This window comes from Cariama cristata, unplaced genomic scaffold, assembly GCF_000690535.1.
Source record: "Cariama cristata isolate BGI_N322 unplaced genomic scaffold, ASM69053v1 scaffold42491, whole genome shotgun sequence".
NCBI classification, from domain to species: Eukaryota; Metazoa; Chordata; class Aves; order Cariamiformes; family Cariamidae; genus Cariama; species Cariama cristata.
The window spans coordinates 7,272-28,527 of record NW_009599547.1 but is presented as its reverse complement, the minus strand read 5'-3'; the positions used below and the strand labels follow the sequence as shown (position 1 = coordinate 28,527).

The 21,256-nt window shown below is 45.8% G+C and overlaps 1 protein-coding gene across 1 annotated transcript in view; it reads left to right on the top strand.

The window, feature by feature from the left end:
* Window positions 1-21,256, top strand: part of ZNF618 (zinc finger protein 618) — a 57,687-nt gene that overhangs the window by 29,166 nt on the left and 7,265 nt on the right. The window contains exons 7-9 of the mRNA XM_009709703.1: window positions 250-438; window positions 3,988-4,065; window positions 5,190-5,246. Coding sequence (XP_009708005.1) covers window positions 250-438; window positions 3,988-4,065; window positions 5,190-5,246 — 324 coding nt within the window. The remainder of the gene's footprint in view (window positions 1-249; window positions 439-3,987; window positions 4,066-5,189; window positions 5,247-21,256) is intronic.

The window sequence follows — 21,256 nt, the reverse complement described above, 5'->3', positions numbered from 1 at the left end:
CTGGATGAGGAATGGGTTGGTCATGTGGCAGTTAAAGGTGTGGAAGGGAACTAACAGGCTTCAAGATCTGTCCCCTTGGGTGAGTGGGGAAAACAGTTTTGTTACATGGGATTGGTGGATCCACAGTTGCTGCAGGTCCCCATGCAAGGGATTCATGAGCATGGCTGTTAGAAAGCAACCCTCCCAGAAGGCACACGATCTGGGAGCTGACTGACTGTCCAGGCACTAGTTCTGAGTGTTCATATCCAGAGTTCTCTCGATCTCCACTCTTCGTGGCAGTGAAGACACAGGCGAGCCAATCCAGCAAAAAAACACCGGCTTCAATAAACCGATGTTCTGCCCTCCTGCACCGCACCCCTTCCGGTGTCGCACCGGCATCCCAATCCCAGATGTTCCGCGCTCCAAATTCTGGATCCCCAGGAAGCAAGGCCATCACAGGTACCAATTGCCTTTCTACCATCAACTTTCTTAACTGCTTAGTGTCCAATCCTTCCCTGGGTTGGCTTTTGACCCTTCCTGGACTCAGTCTGTTCCATCCATGACTGTCGCAGAAAAGCTACTCCCAGAAGCAGTTGAGGGGATTAGATCCTTTGGCACGTTCTAAATAAAAATTTACATCAGCAATAGGTCTTTATAACCTCTTTATAACCAGTGACAAGCTGGGTTTTTTTAAGCATCATGCTAACCACGAGGTACAAAAGACCCTGTTTCAAATCCTGGTGTCACAAACTGAGGAGAGCTTCCTGACAAGGACTGATGTCATGGCTTGTCAGGTATGGGGATTTTTATTTGGTTTTCAGCTTTGTTTGGCATTTAGTGTTTGTTTCCCCTCAAAGCGGTATTTTCAGGGCTAGGCCTGTGCCTGAGGAAGTGAAATGGCATACGGGTGTTTTCATAGCACTCCACTCCCAACGGGAACCACCAAGATCTAAGCTGGGCTGCAGCAGCAAAATTAATGGTACAGAACCATTAAAGACATGTTAGAAGACTCAAGATTAATCCTGCTATAGTCTCTGTTTCCTCCTTCCAAAGAAGATTAAACCTTAAAAAAAAAAGAAAGGATAAAAAAAAAAGGCAAAGAGCATTGAAAAAATAACTATTAATAAATAGGATGTGAGACATAGCGTTCATATGTCCAGGCAGTTGGGAAGCACTCTCTTAAATCCGTGGGATTGATAGGTTACATATTCCATCTCAGTAGAGAAGACAGGCTGGTTAATCAGCTGGTGTTTAAACGCCCCTGCAATGTCTGGCATGGAGAGATGCCAGGTAACAGAGGTGGCTGCGGTGGGAGAGGCCACAGGATGCTGAGCAAGGATGCTTTTTGTTACATAACACATGCATCAGCAGCTACCAGATATTGCAGTGAGTGACCTGTCTTCTTACAGCTTGTGAGTCCTGAGCTTCCATATTATTATTGCACCTCTTAAAATTTGTGTGATTTTATTACTAATTTGAGATCCCTCCAGTTCAACCAAGTTAGGAGTTAAAGCTGAGGAACCTTTTTCAGTATTTACGTAAACTGACAACAACTTCTTCCAGTTTCATGTCTCACAAAAGTGGAAAAACTGGGAGCCTTCCTGGGTCAGAGGTCAGATTCATCTGAGCAGTAACTGGGAGATGTTTTTTGTAAAGGCACTTTTTCCCCTCACTTCCCTAATCAAAAAGTGTATCAGTACATTGGGTAAAAAGTTTGAGCTGTTCTCTTCCTCTATAGAGGAAGGAATCGCATGATACTTGAGCCTGGTAGATTGATAGTCAAGAAACTAATATTAGTCTGGGCATCCTACCCTCTCTATCTGGTGGCGTCATTTCCGTGGTGTCTTTCGAGGCAGTGTCTTTGTACAAATGCAATCTGAACAACTTCTTGAATTTCTGGTACAGATGCATTGACCGTAACACCTGTCAGGAAGACAGTCTCCAGAAGGGATGCCTTCCGAGTGCTGCGGTTAGAGATGTTCCACATGGGCCTGGATAATACCAGAGATGGTGGAGTACCACTCCACAGACAGTGTTTGCACAGACACTTAGTAGAGTGACACTTACTTTGTCTATACAGATGATTTTGCTTTGCATGCGAAAGGTTCAGGTATGAGTTGAGAGAGAGAGAGACAACTTGTATCAACTGCCCTCCCCTGTGTGGGAAGGACACAGCAAGACCAAGGAGATGCATTAAACCAGTTTTTTCTTATCGCCAGACTTGGCAACAAAAGAAGAAATGATAGGGGATAAAGACAAAACTACCATGCGAATTTTTTCTAAACATTTTTGGAGACCTCCAACTCACTTCCACTTGTGACATAAGCCAGGATTTGAACCTGGGTCTCTTGACGGGGTCGGGGGGTAGGTTGGCCTAATCCATTTTGTCATGGTCTCTTTTTCCCATCGTGCCATCCGATTTTCTAGTTACTTAAGGCCTCTCCTTCCTATTATTTACCTGTCAAGGAGGGTGGACTAGATAATATCTCCAGTTCCTTTTCAGCCCTCTTTTATGTGATTCTGTTTTAAGTGACTTGATTACTGAGTTTTCCTGCTCTCCTGCATTTTAGAAAGAGTCAGGAATGTAGTAGATTGAGAATCTGAGAAGCCTGCTCTGAACTCGGAAGGGTCCAGTAAGGCTTGACCGTACCAAAATTCATGGGCTGGGAGCTTCATGCAGTTCAGTCTTTTACAACCACATCAGCCCATGTATCTGAGCCACACTTCAGCATGGGGAGGCTGTGAGGCTCCAGGGAGCTGGGGCCTCTTTGTGAAAGGCATGACAGCAGCTCTGACCACTCCAGTGATCTGCAGAAATATGTAATGAAATAATGTTCTGATATCAATTTTCAACAGTCCCTGTCACTCCTGAATGAAAGGCTTCTGTCCCCCAGCTCCCTTCCTGTACAATTTGAATGCTCCTGAGCCCAGCAGAGCCTTGCTAAGCCGACTCAGATGAAGCCACAGGGTGACAGTGGACTCCATGAATGAGTCCACCTATAGGAAGAGTCTATATAGCATAGACCATACACATTAGTTTGGCCAATTCACCTTTCATTTAATAATTTCTAGTTTATCCTTTGAGTCACTACAGTAGATACTTTTGCCCAGATACTGCAGACCTAGTTGAAGTGAGACGAGACCTCACACTATTTGTACTGTTGAACTTGGGCTAAGGAAAAGCAGCTTGAGAAGGATGGGAGGCACCTCAGCTGTGCCCTGCAGTGACGTTTCAGGACACTGCAGCTACTACCAGGGTCAGGAACCACCTCTGCACACTGGAGGAGTTCTCCCATTAGAGTTACTGGGAAATTGCCCTGTGCTGTTGCTCAAGTGTGCGAAGCAAGTGAACTGCCAAGAGAGCTGGCTGGCAACGCACTGCAGAGGAGCAGGGCCTGCCTGCTTGGCCTCAGGGAGGGCTGCGGTAGCGAGTTCACTGTTGGAAAGCACAGAGAGCCAGAGGATCCACTGTAGCTTTTCCAGACATCGTGGGCAGGCGCTGAGACTGCCCTGCAGTCCTTCACTTGGAACGTTTGAGGGAGGGTGTTTAGGAAGGGAATGCAGATTACTGGGAAGCACTGGGAGAGCTGGCATAGTGCTTCTGTAGGTGACATGTTGTGATGAGGATGCAAGTTCAATCCGCAGACCTGGTCACCTGTGCCAGAGGCTTTAAGGGCTGCTTATTACCTTAAGGAAGAGTAAGATAAGGGTTGGGTTTTTTTGCAGGGGAGGAAACTATGACCCTTCTGGTTCAGTCAGGACTGATGTTCATGGGCTCCCTAAGAGCCGATCCAGGCCACCTCAGCCAGAAGGCATTCAGGAAAAATATCTACCTGTTATCCCTCCAGTGAATCTGGCCCATTTGCCTCCAAAAAGAGGTATATAACCTTTCTGCTGTATTCAGGGTATGTGATCATGTGGCACAGGAGCATGTTGTCTTCCCTCCTGTCTGTGTGGTTCTGCGTCCAGTGTTGACCAGTCACCATCCCTGCTTTGTTCTCCACCCAGCAGAATTTTTTAGGAGAGTGGAAGGCAAAGCGCAAAACAACTTTGAAGAAACAAACAGCAATTCTCAGAACTCCAGCGGTAAGTGTGTTCACTCCCTCCTGCTGTTGCTTACCACGTCCCTCTCCAGAGCAGGATTCAGCTGTGATCGGTGAATGTTTATATATTTGGGGTACCTTCCTTTAGCTTGTGGGCAACTGACCTTCCTGGGGTAGTGCCCTCTTCTCAGTCTTCCTCAGGTTCCTGGCACTTCGGGCCTGTAAAAAAGGTGATCTGGGGATCCAGCTGTCAAGGTCCAGGTACTTTAGCATAGATTTTTCAGTGGAGAGCAAAGATGTAGAGAAAGGGGAATATGGATGGAGATAAAGCAGTACTCGTTCTTTGTCTGTGCATCAGTGAAGTCCCTGTGAAGCAAAGCCATCTGCAACAAGCAAGAGAAGTTTGAGGACTATGAATAGAACAGCGGTTTGCATATTACAGTGATGCTAAATGTGGCAGTATATTTACACGTCACTGTGACCAGAGTCCGGCTGTTCATGAGTTCACTACATGGAGGTCAGAGCATACCATGTGTGTAGATGTGGGACCAAAATGCATGTCCTAGAAGGAATTAAAATTTACTCCACTTCTGGAATTCCCTTTGAGTTTTAAATCCAAGTGGTAGTAAACTAAACATAACCAGTGGCCTAGACAATTTTGTTGAGGTACACTGTTTATAAAGTTTTCTTTACAAGATTTTTATCCTGCTAGTGTATCCCCCTGCTTTCAAGTGGGACACTGCCATTCTCTTATGCTCCCTAATTGGAGCATAACAAACAGACCAAATGAAACGTAATTTCGGCATCTTCATGCAGAGATAAATAGCATACCAGCAAAAAAGACTAGCCTCCCTCCGGTCCCCATTCAAGAGTACCAAAACATGTGGTGTTCACAGTGCCGCTAGCTGGAATGGACAGGTAAGGGAAAGGATTTCTCCCTGTACCAGGTTACACAGCATCTGTTGGGGGGAGTTATGTTTGCCTCTGAAGCAAATAAGGGGCTTTCTTGAACCATGTTGAAAAGGGATGGAGTGGTGTTGGAAAACCCACGTGCGGTAGCAGAGTGGGTGGTAGTGAATGGGAAAAAAGTTGTTTGTTACTAAAATACTGCATATTATGTTTTGGGGAACAATCCTGTACTAATCCAAGCATTCACCACAATTACAGCTGTTCATTCGGGGACAGAAAAACCTAAAGAAAAGAGGTGTAAGCAGAACCCATCAGGTGAGCTTGTCTCTGTGTTTCAGGCCCTTGTACTCTTTAGTCCTGTTCCACTTGGGTAGCAGCAGTCAGGAGTCCTTAGGGGCTGGCCAAGTCTTGTCTTCAGTCAGCCCAACCAGGCTGTTAGACATGACACAAGACAGCGTAGTTCACTGACTGCCAAGAGTGACTAGCCTGACTTGCTGCTCTGAACGTGGCCACTTGCCTCTCAGCAGGTCTGTTCCTCATGTCTTATCTTCTGTGGGCAGTATGAGTGGTTTGTCTGAAGGGTTTCAAAGCCTTTAAGTGCACATCTTTAAATGCCAATATACCATTTGGGTTCCTGACTCCTCTGGGACCCTTTGAAAGCAGCAGCCATAGATTGTTCCTTTTTTATTCCTGTCCAGCCCTGTATAGCCTACAGAGGAAGGACAGAATTAGCTTCCTTCATATCAGACAGCTTGTCCCTAAAGCCAAGAAAGCTGCATTGTAGAACCTTCTGGCTGCAAACCTCCACTTGATAAGTTTTGCAGGAAGGGAAATGAACCTGTACTATGGGAGGGGGTCCAGGAACCACTGACAAGAAGCACACACAAAGAAAGAGTGGCTGTATTGAATAGTCCAAGACTTCAGTTCTGTCTGAACTGCTATTAAATACTGACCCATTGTTGCTGTGACACATCTCACAGATTCTCCCTGCCATCTCCTTATACCAGCTCACATCACACTCATCCTTCTGAATCTGTTTCTATCTGAACTGCAACATCTAAAGCACATGAGTAAAAACTCACAGTAAAAATCAAAAGAAAGCCAGAAATTCTTACAATTTGAGTAGTGAGTTTCATACGATTTGCTCATCTTATTTCATTGTAAGAAGTGTTTCTGTCTGCACCACATGTATTGTCAGTTTATTTTAGTGGCTTAGTCTAGGGCCTGGCAGGCTGCAGGGGAGTTGCAAGGTACTCACCTGAACTTTTGTTTGAACCAGGAAACCTGAGGAACTCGAATGAGCTGCTCAGGACTTGTTTGAGGGAAGTTGGGCTCTGGTTGGAAGCAGTTCTTTTCTGCATTAAGCAGATGACACACTCCTCAAAGCCAGACTGGTGCATGGGGATGTATAAACTTCTTCCCTTTTCCCCTTCCCTTATCTATCGCGCATCCTCTTTTCTTCCCCAGCCCCGTTTTCCCCCCTTGCCTCCAGCTTTGTGCTCCTTCCTATGTGTCCCATTTGGTGCTCTTTTCCAGCTCTTGCACCAAGCCATGTCTTCTCTTTTATTTCTTCATGTTCTCAGGAGTCAGTCTAAATGTTCTCATTGATAGCAACCTGAGTGAGCATCACCATGTCACACTATGAATGGCACTGGTGATTAGAGAGGCCGTGGAAAGCTCTGCAGGCATCTGCGTGCTTGGGTGTCCAAGCAGAGCTCTCAGTAACTTCGTTTTTGAAGAACTGACATGTCCTTACCTCCCCATTTCCCTTCTTTCCATGGCTCTATTGCAGTAAGTGGGACAAACGCTCTGTGGTTCAGTGTTCACATGTGTGACGTGAACTCCTGGGAGTGATTCTGGCATTATTGGCTTGTCCTCTCTTGTGCTCCAGCCAGCAGATTTTGCACAGGCAGGGAAGCAGCTGGTGATAATGTGGTTGAGAATGACAGAAGGTCGGACACTTCCGTCCTCCCCACTCCCATCTGCTGCTTATCACCAAACTCCTGCTGCTGTAAAGAATAGTCTTCAGGTTTGGGAGGTAAATGTAGGTCCCAGTTGAGCAGCCTGAGAGCTGTGTGGCTTGGCCTTGTTAAATGCTTGATTCCCTGTACCACTTGCTCTTTGTGGATGTGAGTTTTGTGTCACAGGCTCAGTTACAATGATGTCAAACAGAGCGGCAGTATTTTTTTAGGCCACCCAGCCGGGTACGTTATGATCTTTCCCTGTGTCACCATCCTGACTTGCAGTGCCACAGACCACTTTGTGTCTGGAGTGAGGAGGAAGACAAACAGAGCAGGAAATTGAGCGACTAGAGCCACCTAAAATAGACTTGGATGTAATGCTGTAGGGAGCTCTACGTGGGATTAAGACAACTAGAATGGAAAATGTTGGATTTCAGATATCTCTTCCCTATGCAGAATGCCAGTCCTTGTCATAGTGAATGCAGGTAGCTGGTATCCTTATCTGAGTAGCCTGGTGTCTTACTGCCCATTAAACAGCAGCTCTGCATGGCAAGCATTACTTTGTGGCTGCGTTTGAGTCCCATCTACTAGCAGGTCTGTCTCCCAGCAGGGCATGATGGAGCCACAGAGTAGATGGAGAAGGACTGTTTAGCTGCCATCCACATCATGAGTGGGAGAATGTCCTTTCTATTAATGGGAAAGAATCTCCACAGCCCCTTAAACTTGCTTTTTAATGAAACTTGAAAGTTTCACAGTACTTTAAAAATAGTATCTGCTGAAATGTACAGATTGCTTCCTTGTGCCACCTCTGGAGCACAGGCAGCCAGCACAGAGGTCCCAAGTTGCATGAAGCTCATGATTATTCACTGCTGAACTAAGCAAGATCCAGAAAACAATGACATGACCTGATCCTGAAAGGTGGAATTGGCTCATTACGATGTGTAAGCTGTTCTTCATCTAAGATGCTGTAAAGCTGCTTTCAAGAAAACACTTCTTGGTGGTGGTGATTTTGCTGAGTCGTGACATGTGTGGGGTTTTTTGTACTAAATTCTCAAGAAGCCAAACAATATTTGATGGCCAGTTTATGAAATACTCTTCTTGGAAAAACTAGTGATCATCAGCCTCAGCATGGGAAGGAAGAAGCCCCAGAAAGGGGCAAATATGTGTATTATGTTCAATAGTGAAGGATTGCTGCCTTCCTCTTCCACTGTGTGCAGCTGGAGTGGGTAGAGCGGTGTTTGACTGGGAGTCTGCAGACTTGGCCCTGCAGTGATCTAGTGTGTAACCACACATGTTACTTCCCAAGCTTTTGGATCTCTCCATTGTCTCAATTTTTGTCTGACTTTGGAAAGCCTCAGGGGAAACTAACTTAGTGTTTACAGCATAATCCAGCCTTGATCTATTGTTTCGGACGCTATGGATGACTCCTTAGTAAAATGAAGAATTTGTGGTTACACCACCTGTAGGCCAAGAGGGATGAAGGCAATTGTGAGACTTTGAGAAGGAAAAAAAAAAAAAGGGCAAAAAGAAAAAAAACTTTAGTTTAGATACCTTGAAATACATTTAAATTCACAGTATTTGTTGATGTCTAAACTTGCTAGACATTATGAATGTGAAAGAGACAACATTAAAATTATGTAGGGAATTGGGAAATATTTTTAACTTTCAGAGTTGATTTAAGCTGTATAAATATGTCTCAATTTAATCTGCTGCATTAGGTAACTATTACTGTCATAAGTTCCAGTGGAACAAATTTTAGCATTTACAGTTTTTAAAATGTCAGTGCTCTTCATTCATATTCACACAGGGAAACTTTTCTTTCCAGCAGTATTTATTTCAGATGGGGTAGAAGGGCAAGGGAAATACCTGCTTTTGAATCAGTTCACGCCAAGCTGAGGTGAGATTGAGACCAGAAAAAAGTTAATTTCCTACTTTCAATTTAGAAGTAAAATTTTTTGGAAAAGACCGAGAAGTGCCAGTTCTCAAAATTTAAAGGACATAGGACCAAATTTTAAACATGAGCTTAGTGGGATTTTCAGAAATGACAGACATGTTAGTCTGCCATTTCCTGATCCTACATGCTGTACTTCTTTTTAGTAAATCAGTTCTAAGTGCAAAACATTTTTCTGTACTGCACTTTATTTTCCTATGTATGCAGCACACTTAAGATAGTTATATTTATCTAGTGAAATATCTATAAGAAGCACCCTACAATATATTATAGTTCCTAATTCACATCCAGTTGTAGCATGGAACTATTTTAAGAAGAACGATAATTGGAAATGTCTCATTCACCACTTGCCACATAGAAACAGTATTTTTAGCATGTGTTAAACAGGGTAGTCTCTTAAACAGAAATAGGTAGTGTGTCTTTCTTGCTTAGCAACTGAACAGAACTAACCTTCTGTTTTATGGAAAGCAACAAAAAGGCAGAGTGCAAATCAACGTTAAACTCATGATTTTAAATCTCTTCTGAAGCTTTGTCTGGTGGTGATGGGAGCAGACATGATGTCTGCTTGAGTGCCCTGTGCAACTTCTGTTGTAGTAACAGGAGTTCAGTTTGTACTCTTGCCCTTACAATGCCAGGTCCCCTAGTGCACCTGAATGGAAGGCCAGACTAAGACACTCAGCAGTGGCTACTGCCAAACTTCTGTCCAAAAAAGCTGTTTTGCACTGAAAGTGCAGGTGGTCATGGTGCACATATGGGAGGAGTCAGCTAGGTATGTTTCAAACACTGGGATCTTCCTTCTCTGCTGTTGGCCATACATCCTCTTCTGCGCTTTCTCTGTAGTCCAGTGATCATACAGCCCATCTGGTTGGATTTCTTCTGGGAAGACATGACTTTTAGGCTAGAATTTTTGGTGGGTGAGTGCAACTTTAATGCTTGGGGTATAATAATTCTTGATTATTGATTACAGTCTGATGTTAGCACAGCCAGCTCCCTACGCCTGTGCCTCCTGAGACGCACTCAACTGTCTTACAAGTTATGTCAGATGGATCGAAGCACAAAACACAAATCCCTATTCAGGTGGTTCATCTCTTGGTAAATCTCTTTGTCATCTATTGGTTGGTTTGCGAACAGTACAGGCCTGCTACTGCTGCCTTTCCATTGAGTCGGGAGGTCCAAGCCTGCTAATGACCAAGTTTGAGGAGTGAGGAGGAGGATGGGAGAGTCATTGTTATGTGACCTACAACATTGTTGTAACTAAGCCATACAGAGCACAGGTAATGCTGATGATGGGGCAATACAAATGCACATGCATAGAACTGCATATTTCAAAGCAGCCTAAAAATGATGTGTCCAGGTGAAGGATTACGATCTGAGTGCAGTTCTCACTGTTAAAATAAAAGTAACATAGGGAGAGTCTTCAGTTAAGAAAGTGTTGCTTTGCTCTGTCGCATAAATAAGAGTTGCTGTGTCCACTGAGCATTTGTGTGGAATTGAGGTTTCTGGGAATGAACTGTTTATTTCTGGTGCCACAGTCATTTAAGTTGTTCCAGACTTGTCATGTTGAACAGGCAACTTGTAGACAGGAAGAAAGATATCTGGGTTAAAATAACCACTCAGCAGCAAGTCTCTGTGGGTGATGTCCTGCCAATTGCTCGAGACACCAGGAAGGACATTGAAACAACATATGTGAAAGACATTGAGGCAAGAGTGTGAGCAGTCAGCAAGATTGGAAACAAACAGGCAGTGATACAAGCTGTGGGTTGCAGTCTTCAAGCACAGGTATTATGCTGGGCTGGGACTGGACATGACATGGCCAAAAGAGTCACTGATAGACCAATGTATGGGCAGAAAAACGTGAACTCCTGTTTCAGTTTTGCCTGGAGAATCTATGGAGTGAAAGATAAGCAAATCCCGAGAGCAAGCTGAATTATCATTAATCATTCAAACTATGACACTTCTGTGACTGTTCTCTGAGTAGCTTGCTTTAGTGGAACTGACTGTGCTGAAGCAGGGACATTACAGTGCATGGATAACAAAATGGCCCATAATATAAAGACCAGAAAAATCCCAAAAGTCTTTCTTCACTTAAAATACCATAGTAACAATGTTTAGCAAGTAGCCTGAACTCCTCTTGCGGACTGACAGTGGTTTTCATGTGTATAGGAAGTCAAGCATAGTAAGGAGATTACATTAGCACTTCTGGCTGGAAAGCAGCCAGAGATGATGTTGGGAATTCGTTGTGGTGTATTACGTGGTCTATGCCACTGCAGTGTGCCTCTTCCAGATCAAGTTCACTTCTAGGGGGGACAGTAAAATGTTGGGTTTTGGCCCTTAAAAGCTTACTTTTCTCTGGGGTACTGAAAGAGCCCTTTAAAGCCTGAAGCCATGGAATGGTCCGGTGAGCATCCATGTGTTCACTGAGTAAGTCCAACGCTTCCCGAAGCAGAGGCAGAGAGCACAAACAGTCAAAGAATGGTACCTGGAGGAGCCTGCCCTTTTCAGATGCTCAGTAGGACCAGATCAGGAACCTGTTTCAGTGAAGATCTTCCTCCAGATACGGACCTCATCAGCTCCAAATAGCACTCAGTACAACACTGGGTAATAGAAGTGTGTTAAGTGATCAGCAATGTTCCATATCCAGCTCGTGCCTTCCATGCATACCCTTTCCATAGCACTGTCTATTCATGTCTTTGCCAAGCATCACCCACGCCCTCATCTTCATTCCTTACTGGCTGGCCCTGCCAGCTGAAACCCTCTTCAACAGTTCAGGTCCTCATGATGTTGAAATATTTAGCACGAAGGCTCACTGTGCTTGACCTGTGCAGCTAATGAGTTAAGTTTTCCTTCCAGGCAAACCAGTCCAAGTCTGTCAGCCCTGAGAGCCTCATTCACTGATGCGTCAGTTCATAAATGTGGACTTGGGACCATTCTGTAAATGCACTGAGTGTTTAACACTAATGGTTTCTTCCTCTCTGCAGAGGTTTGACATTAAAGGACCTCACCTGGAAACTGTAGGAAGCTTCACAGGGTCTGAGATGCTGAGTATCACTGCTTCTGCTCCAGTGCACTGTGGGCTGGATGCAGATGCCCCCTGGTTGACCAAAGGCTCATTGAGCTGAGCATCTGAGGTTTCCGTTCCTTCCAGTCACACCTTAAAGAGTGGCAATCAGCAAGGCATGCTCGACAGAAGAAGTGTGTTCTCAGCCTGACGTAACATGCGCTGCTTAGGAACTCTCTCCTTTGGCATAACAACCAGTGAGGCTAAAACACTGTTTTTCCTTCCCACCTTCAGTTTGAGGAAGCTCCACAGTGAATCTGGGAATTTGCATCTAAGGCCCCAAAAAAGCATTTGTGAAGGGTTTCTTGTTCCCTCAGCTTTTTTTCTGCTGGCCCTCCCCACTTGACTGTTTCCATTACTGTGGCATAAGGTGTATGTTAAAATCTCTGGACATTTCAAAATGGGAAGGAAGGATGCAGATTCCTAGCTATGAGAAATTTAGCAAGACACTGAGAAAGAAAATTCACAGCTGGACATGCTGTAATTTCAGTAAATGGAGACCCCCATCCTGCCACGGTTAAATCTGGAAGTGCAGAGTAAGGATAAGGATCAATGAGCAGATAGGCAGAGCTGTGTAGCATGCAGCAAGGTCTCTGCCAGTCTCAATATTTAAATCTCTTTCTTTTTTGCAGAAACCGCAAGTCCCCTGATTTCAAATCCTTTCCCGCTTTTACAAAGTAAGTGTTATGGATGTCTGTGGTGCACAAAGGCAGGGACTTCGACCTTGCATCCGTGCTGGCATGCCCTCTTAGCATTTTTCATGAATAAATGTTTTTTATTACGAATGTAGGTGTCAAAGAACAAAATGCCTCACTTCTGTGGCTCTTGTTTCAGATTTAAATGCAACAGAAATCCTTCATGATGTTTCTGTGCAGTATGTGGCTGCTAGACCATTTAGATTCATTTACAGCCTTCTGGGAGTTAAGTTTTGTGAAATATGCCAGTAATACATGTTCTGAGAGACCAAGGTTTGAAGACTGAAAATGAACCCATGTTTAAGTTACATTTAAGCACAGGAAAACTCGTCTTCATGGCTCAACTCACTAAACACCTTTGCAGGACAATTTCCTTTGGCCTGAGAGCACAGATGAGAAACGGGAGCCCAGGGTGTGGTGGTGAGCAAGCAGGAGGGGAAGGGAAGCAGGTTTGGGATGGACGGATGCAGGTGGTCTCTGCTTGAGATTCTACCCCGTGTCCTTGATGCTTTCACTGGGCATTCTTCCTTTCAACAGCGTCTTCCTTTGCCTTGCAGTGTGTTTGGTTACTGCTTGGCTTGTGTCTGGATTTTTGGGGTGATGCAGTCTGCGCCAACCTCGTAGTCCAGGACTGCTGTCCCTTAGTGTAAGACAGCCCTGAGTGCTGCACCCTGATCACAGCCACGGTGGCAGGGGACACTTGTTCTTTCTCAACTTACAAATCTGAGAAAGAAGTGAGAGCTTTATTCAGAACATGAGAGTTCACATTGGAAGAGAAATTAAATTAGTGGCAACAAATTTAAAAACTGTGATGCATTCAGGACTCCCCTTTTTAAAGCATGCTTTATAGGACCTTTTTACATAGCACTTCTTTTATTGTCTGAGATGGGTGGAAGTGACAGAAGTTCTCTTTTCAAGAAACTTCCACTTATTTTGGCGGGTGATGGTGGTTTTCTGCTGATTCTAATGTATTGTTTCATCGGTTTGTGTCAAACGTATGGGAAGATGCAGTTACACTGGTATTAAAGCCAAAGTCAATGGAAATGTTCAGCAAAAATGCTAAGAAGTTTCCCTTACAGTTCTTCTGCATTTTTTTTTCTGTTGAGAAGAGAGCTGCCTGGGGGTCTGCTCCCTGCACTGCCATCATTTGTTGAGCTGGCTGCTGGGTTTCACTCGTGCACAAGCAGCTCAGCGTGCTTTCTGTTGAAACTTTCTGTTAAAAGCTCTCAACTCATGTTCACTCCTGGCCTCAAACCACGCTCTGCTATTTTCTCTGGCTTAGATGTGGCAATGAGAGTGAACATGGGAATTAGAGTGATTTATTTAACCTAAGCACAAATGCTGTTTTTTCGCTGTCTTGGCTTATACAGCCTGCTGCCTTACTCTGGAGCCTTGTTCACTGGATATATATAAAGCACTAATAAAAATGTCTGATAATAGCCCTGGGGAGAGATGTTTTAAATTGTGCAACCAACTGTGAGTGTTAGTTCTGTGTGGCTCAAGAGACTGAAGAGGCTTCAGCAGCTGCTGGTGCTTTATGTTTCTGTACAGGTGTTTTCGGAGAGTACTTCGGCAACCAGTAAGGGTGACATGATAGCATGCCTTGTTCAGAGTGGAGAGGGACCTGGCTTGCAAAGGATGTTAGTTTTCCTGGGGATGGATGCTTTTGGGGAAAAGGAGTGCTTTGTGCTCAGCAGCCAACACCCAGTGCACCACAGACAAATGTCTCTTCTTTTTGGGGAGGAAAGCTTTTTGGTGCTTGATAGGAGAATGAAATGCCATTGCTTGGGGATGCTGCAATGCTTGAGTTTCAGACAGCTTGCAAGAGGCTGTTAGAAGTGCCCTGGGATGGGTGTTTGCAGTTCCAACGGCATTGCTTGCTTGCAGCGGATTTTCTTATGCTCTCCACTACACAACCCCTCTATGTTGTGGGAAAACTTGGGAATGAGAGTGAGACTCCACTGAGATCAGTTGGCTGTAGAGTAGACCTTTTCTGTGGGCAGACAGGACATGTTCAGAGTGATTTCCTCCTTCCAAGTTTTCAGCTGTTTTGCCTCAGAAGAGCTGTTCAGAGTCACAATACTGGCTCAGCACAGTGCAATCCTCAGTTGCTGGAGAGAGGATAACACTGCTGCTTCAGAAATGGCCAGCTCTGGGTGCTGGGGTCTGCTCCCCTGCATGGCAGGCAGTGGAAGGAGCAGGTAGCACAGTGACAGCTAACACAACTCAAGAGAAAAACCTGCAGGGTCTGTGCCACGAGCTCCGAGTGGAAGGGCACAGGCAGTGAGGAAGGAGGGATTGGAAGATGAAGGAGGGACTGGAGGAAGAAGATGATGGGAGAAGATGGTGGGTGGACAGATAGCGGGGGAGCAGCATAGGCGCTGCAGCATAGGCCAGTCGCCTGCCGCAAACTCAGTGTTGTACCCTCTCCCCTTCTTCTCCGATGCTGTGTGGACAGGTGTGGCCCACACAACATTTGCCACTTCATGCACAGACTTTCTACTGCCAGATTTAGGCTACAAGATTGCAAAAGGCTTCTGGACATACAGCAACAGCAACACAGAGCCAGAAAGACGGTGGGGCTACTGTGGCAGCCTGCACTCACTGAGGGTCCAGTTCATGATTTCTTAACCTTTTGTGAAGACTTGGAGCCTGTTTCTACTCCTTCTGCAACAAAGCCTCTTGTGTGCAGCTCAGCCATGTGGCAGAACATGGAGGACAGGAGCTGCCCAGAGCCTTGCTTTGCAAGGGTCCCTGCGCAGCAGCATGTGTCAGGAGTCAGGCAGAGCCATTTCCCTGTTGCTGCACAGCCTCTCCAGCTTTTCCTACTACTACAGGAAAGTGCATTGTAGCTGTGACTGAGTATGAACCCCTGGGAGAGCTCAAGATGTATCCCAAAGCCTGCAGAAAATGCAGCATCCCTGACTGCTGCCCCAGCTTCACAGATCTGGTCTTGGCTATGTGAAAAGCTTGCTTTCTGGAGGTGGGTAGAGGAGCAATAGCAGCCTGGCATTTCATCTTCTGAGATGTTGTGAAGAAGTGTGAAAAGTTCTGAGAAGTGTGAAAATGCCGGGCTACAGATTTGGAGTTGAGTGTTGCAGGATTTTAATGGCGTATTTGTTGCTATGAAGCTTTTGTAGGATGCACTAGTGGCAGGCAGCAGTAGAGAGGCCACAGTCTGCTACATGCAAACTGCAGGACCTTGTGCCTAGGTCACAGCCTGGCCAACAAAGCAAGAGCACCCAAAGCTCAGGATTTCAGACTGTAAAGAGGGGAAGGCAGACTCAGTGAGCTCTCTGCCTGTCTCCTTCCACCTTCTGTGGCTGTCTAAGGTGAGCTTTGGGCTGTTTTCACACCCTCCCTTTCCATCACCCAGCTGCTTTAGGTTGAGCAGTGGTTACTAGGAGTGAGCTGTGGAACAAGGAGAGGAAGGGAAAGCTGCTCATGCATCCTCGTGAATTTACCCTCCGCTCCCTCGAGATATAAGTGTGAGGGAAGGTTGTGTGAGTGTGGCAGCCCTGTATGCCCCCTGGGAATTGGTGGGGGCTTGGGATGATGTAGCCCACATCCTGCACCAGTCCGGGAGGGCTCAGCGAGCTGTAATTACAGGTGTGAACTGGAGTCCCTGCAGCCTGAGCAAGCCAAGTACACAGCAAGAGACCACCTGGCATCAGCATGCGTTTAGCATCTGCCCTGGAGAATGCAAATAGAGGAGGCTTGGAGAAAGCAGAGCACCCTCCTCCCCAGCCCACACCAAGGGAACAGAGCTAGAAAGTTCACAGTACCTGCCATTGCTAAGAGGCCCACGGGCCCAAGTGAGAGCCAGGAACTTGCCTGAGCATGTCGGGTAAATGGCTGGTTTTTTCTCATCAAAAGGGGGTACTGTTGCTCCTGCCACAACTCCCACCGACTCAGATGTGAAGCAGCAAGAAGAGTTGCTTGAGAAGCAATGAAAGATTTGAGGAGGTGAGGGAGAATGTTTCCAGCAGTGTGAGACAGGCTGTCTGGGCAGTCCTGCTGCAGGTTGGAAGTCTTTGAGCCATTTCTGAGCTGACTGCACAGCCACCCTTCCTGCTTTGCTCGTACGTAAGGCCTGTCTTGGCCACCCAAAATGATCGGGGCTGTTGAGGAGTACAGGTGTTCTCGGGGGATTGGTGTGCACAGCACAAATGGGTCCTGGCTTTCCTTGTACTGCCACCAGCAAAGCCAAGAGGGAAAGGAGAGGTTTGTTGACTGGAGCAGTCATGGGAGGACCTGTGGGCCCCTTACTGAGTTCAGGCCACCTGATGGAGAACAGATCCCTTCTGGATACTCTAAACCTCAGTTGGAGCAAGGAAGAGGACAGCTGAAATTCCCCCTGGGGAAGGTGAAGCAGGGGTTCTGCAATGGTGTGGAGGGGGCTGTGCTCCCAGGAAGGAGAACAGGGCACAGGTGTGCCTCATGGGTGTGTTCAGAGCAGTTTTGACAACTTTTCCAGTTAACTCTACCTTTAAGTTGCAGGCAGAAATCAAAGGGAGGGGATTTACTTGCTGTGCGTACCAGCTCAGATGAGCAGTTCTTCTCCAGTGGTGGCTTTTGCCTGGTTTCAGATACAGATTGCCTCTTTCTTCTCTCCACCTTCCAGATCCCTCTCCCTCTTCTAGCACTGACACATCCCACTCTCCTTCCAGCCAGCCTCACTGTTCCCAGCTGTCTGTGCTGTGGACTATAAGGGGCTTAGAAGCTGAAATCTCAGAAGTATGAGGGTTGAGAAAGCCTGGGAAATAAAGCAAGTTCATTCGTTCCCACAGGGACTCTGCACATCCTCCCAAGCATCCTTTCCCTCCATCCTGGGAAGACTTTTGAATTGTTGGATGAATTTAAATTTCATCCCTAGTTTTAACTTAACTCGTTTTCGTTTGTTGCAAACTGTAGACTTCTATCACTCTTTGTCTCAAAAGTATTTAGAAAATGTTTTTGGCATTTTCAGAATGCAAAATTAGTTTTTGAAGGTAGACAGTGGTTTTGTTTCCAGAGGTGGACATTTCTGTAGTAGAACAGAAGGGGAGGCTTTTGGAAATGGGATGAAAATCAACAGGATTTTCCTGAGAAAAATCACAAATGAAAGACCTTTCAGAGTCACCGAGTGCACCGAGTACAGAGTGTGTTGTAGTGGCAGAGGGAAGAGCTGGAGATGAACTGTGGAGACCTTGATGGTCACTGGACGATGGATGGAGATGGGGACAATCCAGAAAAGACTGGTCAAGAGTGAAGGGAAGTCAGGCAAGGGGAGAGCTAGAAGAAAGCCAGCACAGGTCTATGGTGATAAAATACCTGAAAATATAACAGGAGGAAGGTAAAGGAGCTCAGTGAGACAAAATAAGCTGAGAAGGATGTAGTGAAACAGGAGAGAAAAATGAATGTGAGAATTGTGCTCCTTGGAGAGTGCTGGCTGGCTGTGAGTGATTTGCTTCTCAGAGAGGTGCCCTGTAACTGAGCTTAGGGGAAGGGTTGTTCCGGTGGCTACTTGGAAACCTGCTTCCAGGGGAATTGTGGAGTTTGTCTGCTTGTCTAGGGGTAGAGAAGAGTCGTTGGTCTGCAGCAGTGAAGGATGGATTGCTCCACCACTTCTTTCTCTGGCCAAGGTTACTACAGGCGGAGATGGCAGAAGGGTGTTCGTGTACCTTCTTAGGTTTAAATGGCACATGGAGACCTGAAAATGCCCCAGTGAACAGCGGTGTGACACCTCTAAATTTCAGACTTTTTGAAGAACCTGAGATGTACAGCATGTTCTGTTCTCCCAACTCTGTTGTAGGGGAAGGGACTCCAGCAAAGCAACGGGGCAAAGAACAGGGGTGGTAACTTTGTAAGCTGCCCTGGCTGCAGCACTGCAGCTCTTCTGACCATGCCAGGAATCTGTCAGCAACGTTCAGCAGACTCTTGGAAGTGTTAATTTTGACACTTGAAGGGGGAGTCAACCCACTTAGTTGGAGACATTTCCATCTGAGCAGTCTAGGCTCCATAAGCAGCAGAGGCAAACAGGTACATCTGTAACACAAGTGACCTGAGATTGAAATATGTATCTAAGAGGAATGGTTTGCACCCATGTGGGGTTTTCTCTCTGATAATTACAGAAGAAGTCTAAACGATTAGATGACATTGTAGTTCTTCTGGCATTTTACCACAACTGACTATTTCACTACTGAAGATTTCAACAGAAACAGCCAGTCCATGTTAGTTCTCCCAGTCCTGAAATTCCTATGTGCGCCACGCAGCTGCCAAAGTCTTCCCTTTTATTCACAAGCAGTTACTTAAGTACAGTATTTCCAAACTTCCTCACGACAGCAAATCACAGGAGTAGCATCACAAGAAAATACAGTAAGTTAGATAAAGCATTGGGCACAGCTCCTCCAGAGGGAGCTGGCTCCGTAGTTTCAGAGGGCTGTAGGTTCTGTGGGAAAGGCACAGCAGGGTGTTTAACCATACAGCATGTAAGTATAGCTTATACAAACCACTCATGGTCTCTTTTATGTTTTTCCTCACAGCTTCCTGTAGCCATCTGATGAATTCTGGGTTTTGCTACCTGAGATAGACTTCTTACAGATTATAGCCAAGTCAGGCTTGTGCTTTCCTGTATTTTGGTTCTTCCATCCTGGATGCTGATGCTTTTGCTTATTCATTGATACAGAATATGTTTTTCCCTTTGAACATAAGTTCAGATTTCTGGTATAGTGTAGCAATAGACCTTGCTCTGTGTGTGTGCCAGACGTTTATATGCAAAGTGGTTTATATGCCAAATGCTTGCATTCTGCTGTTACAAAACAAAATGCCACAGCATAAGTGGTGGCAGTGTGCTGGTATATCTGGAGCAAACTGCAATGTAAACATATTTCAGACACTGTAGTTTGATATTACATCTGCCAAGTAATGCACTCAACTAATACTGTTTTAAACGAGCAACTGCAAACATTTGCTGTTGGGTTAATTCAGTGGAAAAAATGCACTTTCAACATACTTGTTAGAACAGAACTAAACCTATCTTTCAGCTCATGAGGGAGCTCTGCACCCAGCTCTTTCCTGACTCCAGCTCATCCGTATTACTCTGGCAACATGGCTCTCCTGCTCTGCTCTCAGCCTTCTGGCACAGCTCATTTCTGTGCTTCCTCCCCTCCACCTCTGCTTACCCCAGCGACTTGCTGCCACCAAGCCCGGTGGCATTTATCATTCCCCAGTCTTGCTAAACTTGTTGACAGCCACAAAATAAACCAAACTGAGTTCTCCCATGGCACTTCTCCATGCCCCAGCTTCTGAGCCACAGGATTTTTCACAACCCGGTGCTCTTTGTCTTATTCAGGAAAGGCAGCAGAGACTGGAATTTGACAGAACTAGGTGTAAAATGAATCCACCATGCTTTGCTTTCAGGCTTAAAAAGAACAAGGATATGCTTAAAACAGCCTGCAGCAGGCAACAGCCTGCAGCAGGCAACAGCCTGCAGCAGGCATGAGCTAGTGAAGCCCAGTCAGTGTGTAACCTCTCAAATCTTTGCAGATTCACTGAAATCCCTCACACACACACACACACAGAGAGACTCTGGCAGGTGCTTCGCTTTAGTGCATGGGCTGTCCCTCTGCCATCCCGGGCCTTCTCGTGGCACTAAAGTGAAGCACATGGAAAAATGCCTGACCCCAGCCCAGGAAGCAGTGATGTGCCATAGTGCTTTCCCAAATCACAGCCTGAGCCCTGCGGGTTCGGTTCTAAGGAGCCGCTGTGACGTGCACATGTGGGCTGAGGTGACAAGGACCGGGGCCTAAGGCGCTGCCCCGCTACTGTACAAACTGAAGTATGCACGTGTGCTGCTTCCCTGCATACTCTGTGTAATTCTTCTGAACTGATTTCTCCCAAACAGAGCCTTACACCTGTGGAGCTTGTGGAATCCAGTTCCAGTTTTATAACAATCTCCTGGAGCACATGCAGTCCCATGCAGGTAAGCTGGGCACTTCAACTCACTTAAAGCGGAGAATTAAATTCTGCGCTTGATGCCTGAGGCTGACCCCGTTGTGTGTCAATAGAGCTTTCTGTGCTCATGGTTTCCAAAGCCCCAGTAATTCCACCTGCAGCAAAAAAAGATACTCAAAGGCTGGAGCACATAGCAGTAGCTGCAACAATGCAAGGCTCAGGGTATATCATAAGTACTACTCCTTTCCGTAGGAAGAGAAGAAACGTGCTATGCTAGCACAGAGCACATCAAACTACTCGTTCCCTTTATCCAAAAGTATCCGGGGAATGCTGATTGAGTAAGCATTAATGGGTCACTCCTAAGGCAGATTAAATCCCTCCTGCAAAAAGGGTAGTTCTCATTGAAGCAGACAAAGCAAAAATGCTTGCAGGGCAGCAGAGCCTATGCCCACACAAGTCTTTTCTGTGCTTGTGTCTTCTGGAGTTCTGCAAAGGACTGAAATGTATTCTCAGAAGAAGAATTTGCCATTTCAGCAGTTGTGTTCTTTTCCTTCTCAGCTATCTACAAAAGAAAGCTCTGAGGAGTAGTTCCTCTACTTTGTTTCTAAGCCACCTTTCTTGTTTTCTATCGCAATACATAAGAGACAATTTTAAAATCTCAAAGCCAAGGCTTTGACAAAGACAGCATTCAGAATATTCAAAAATGTTGAAGCAGGGTTTTTTTA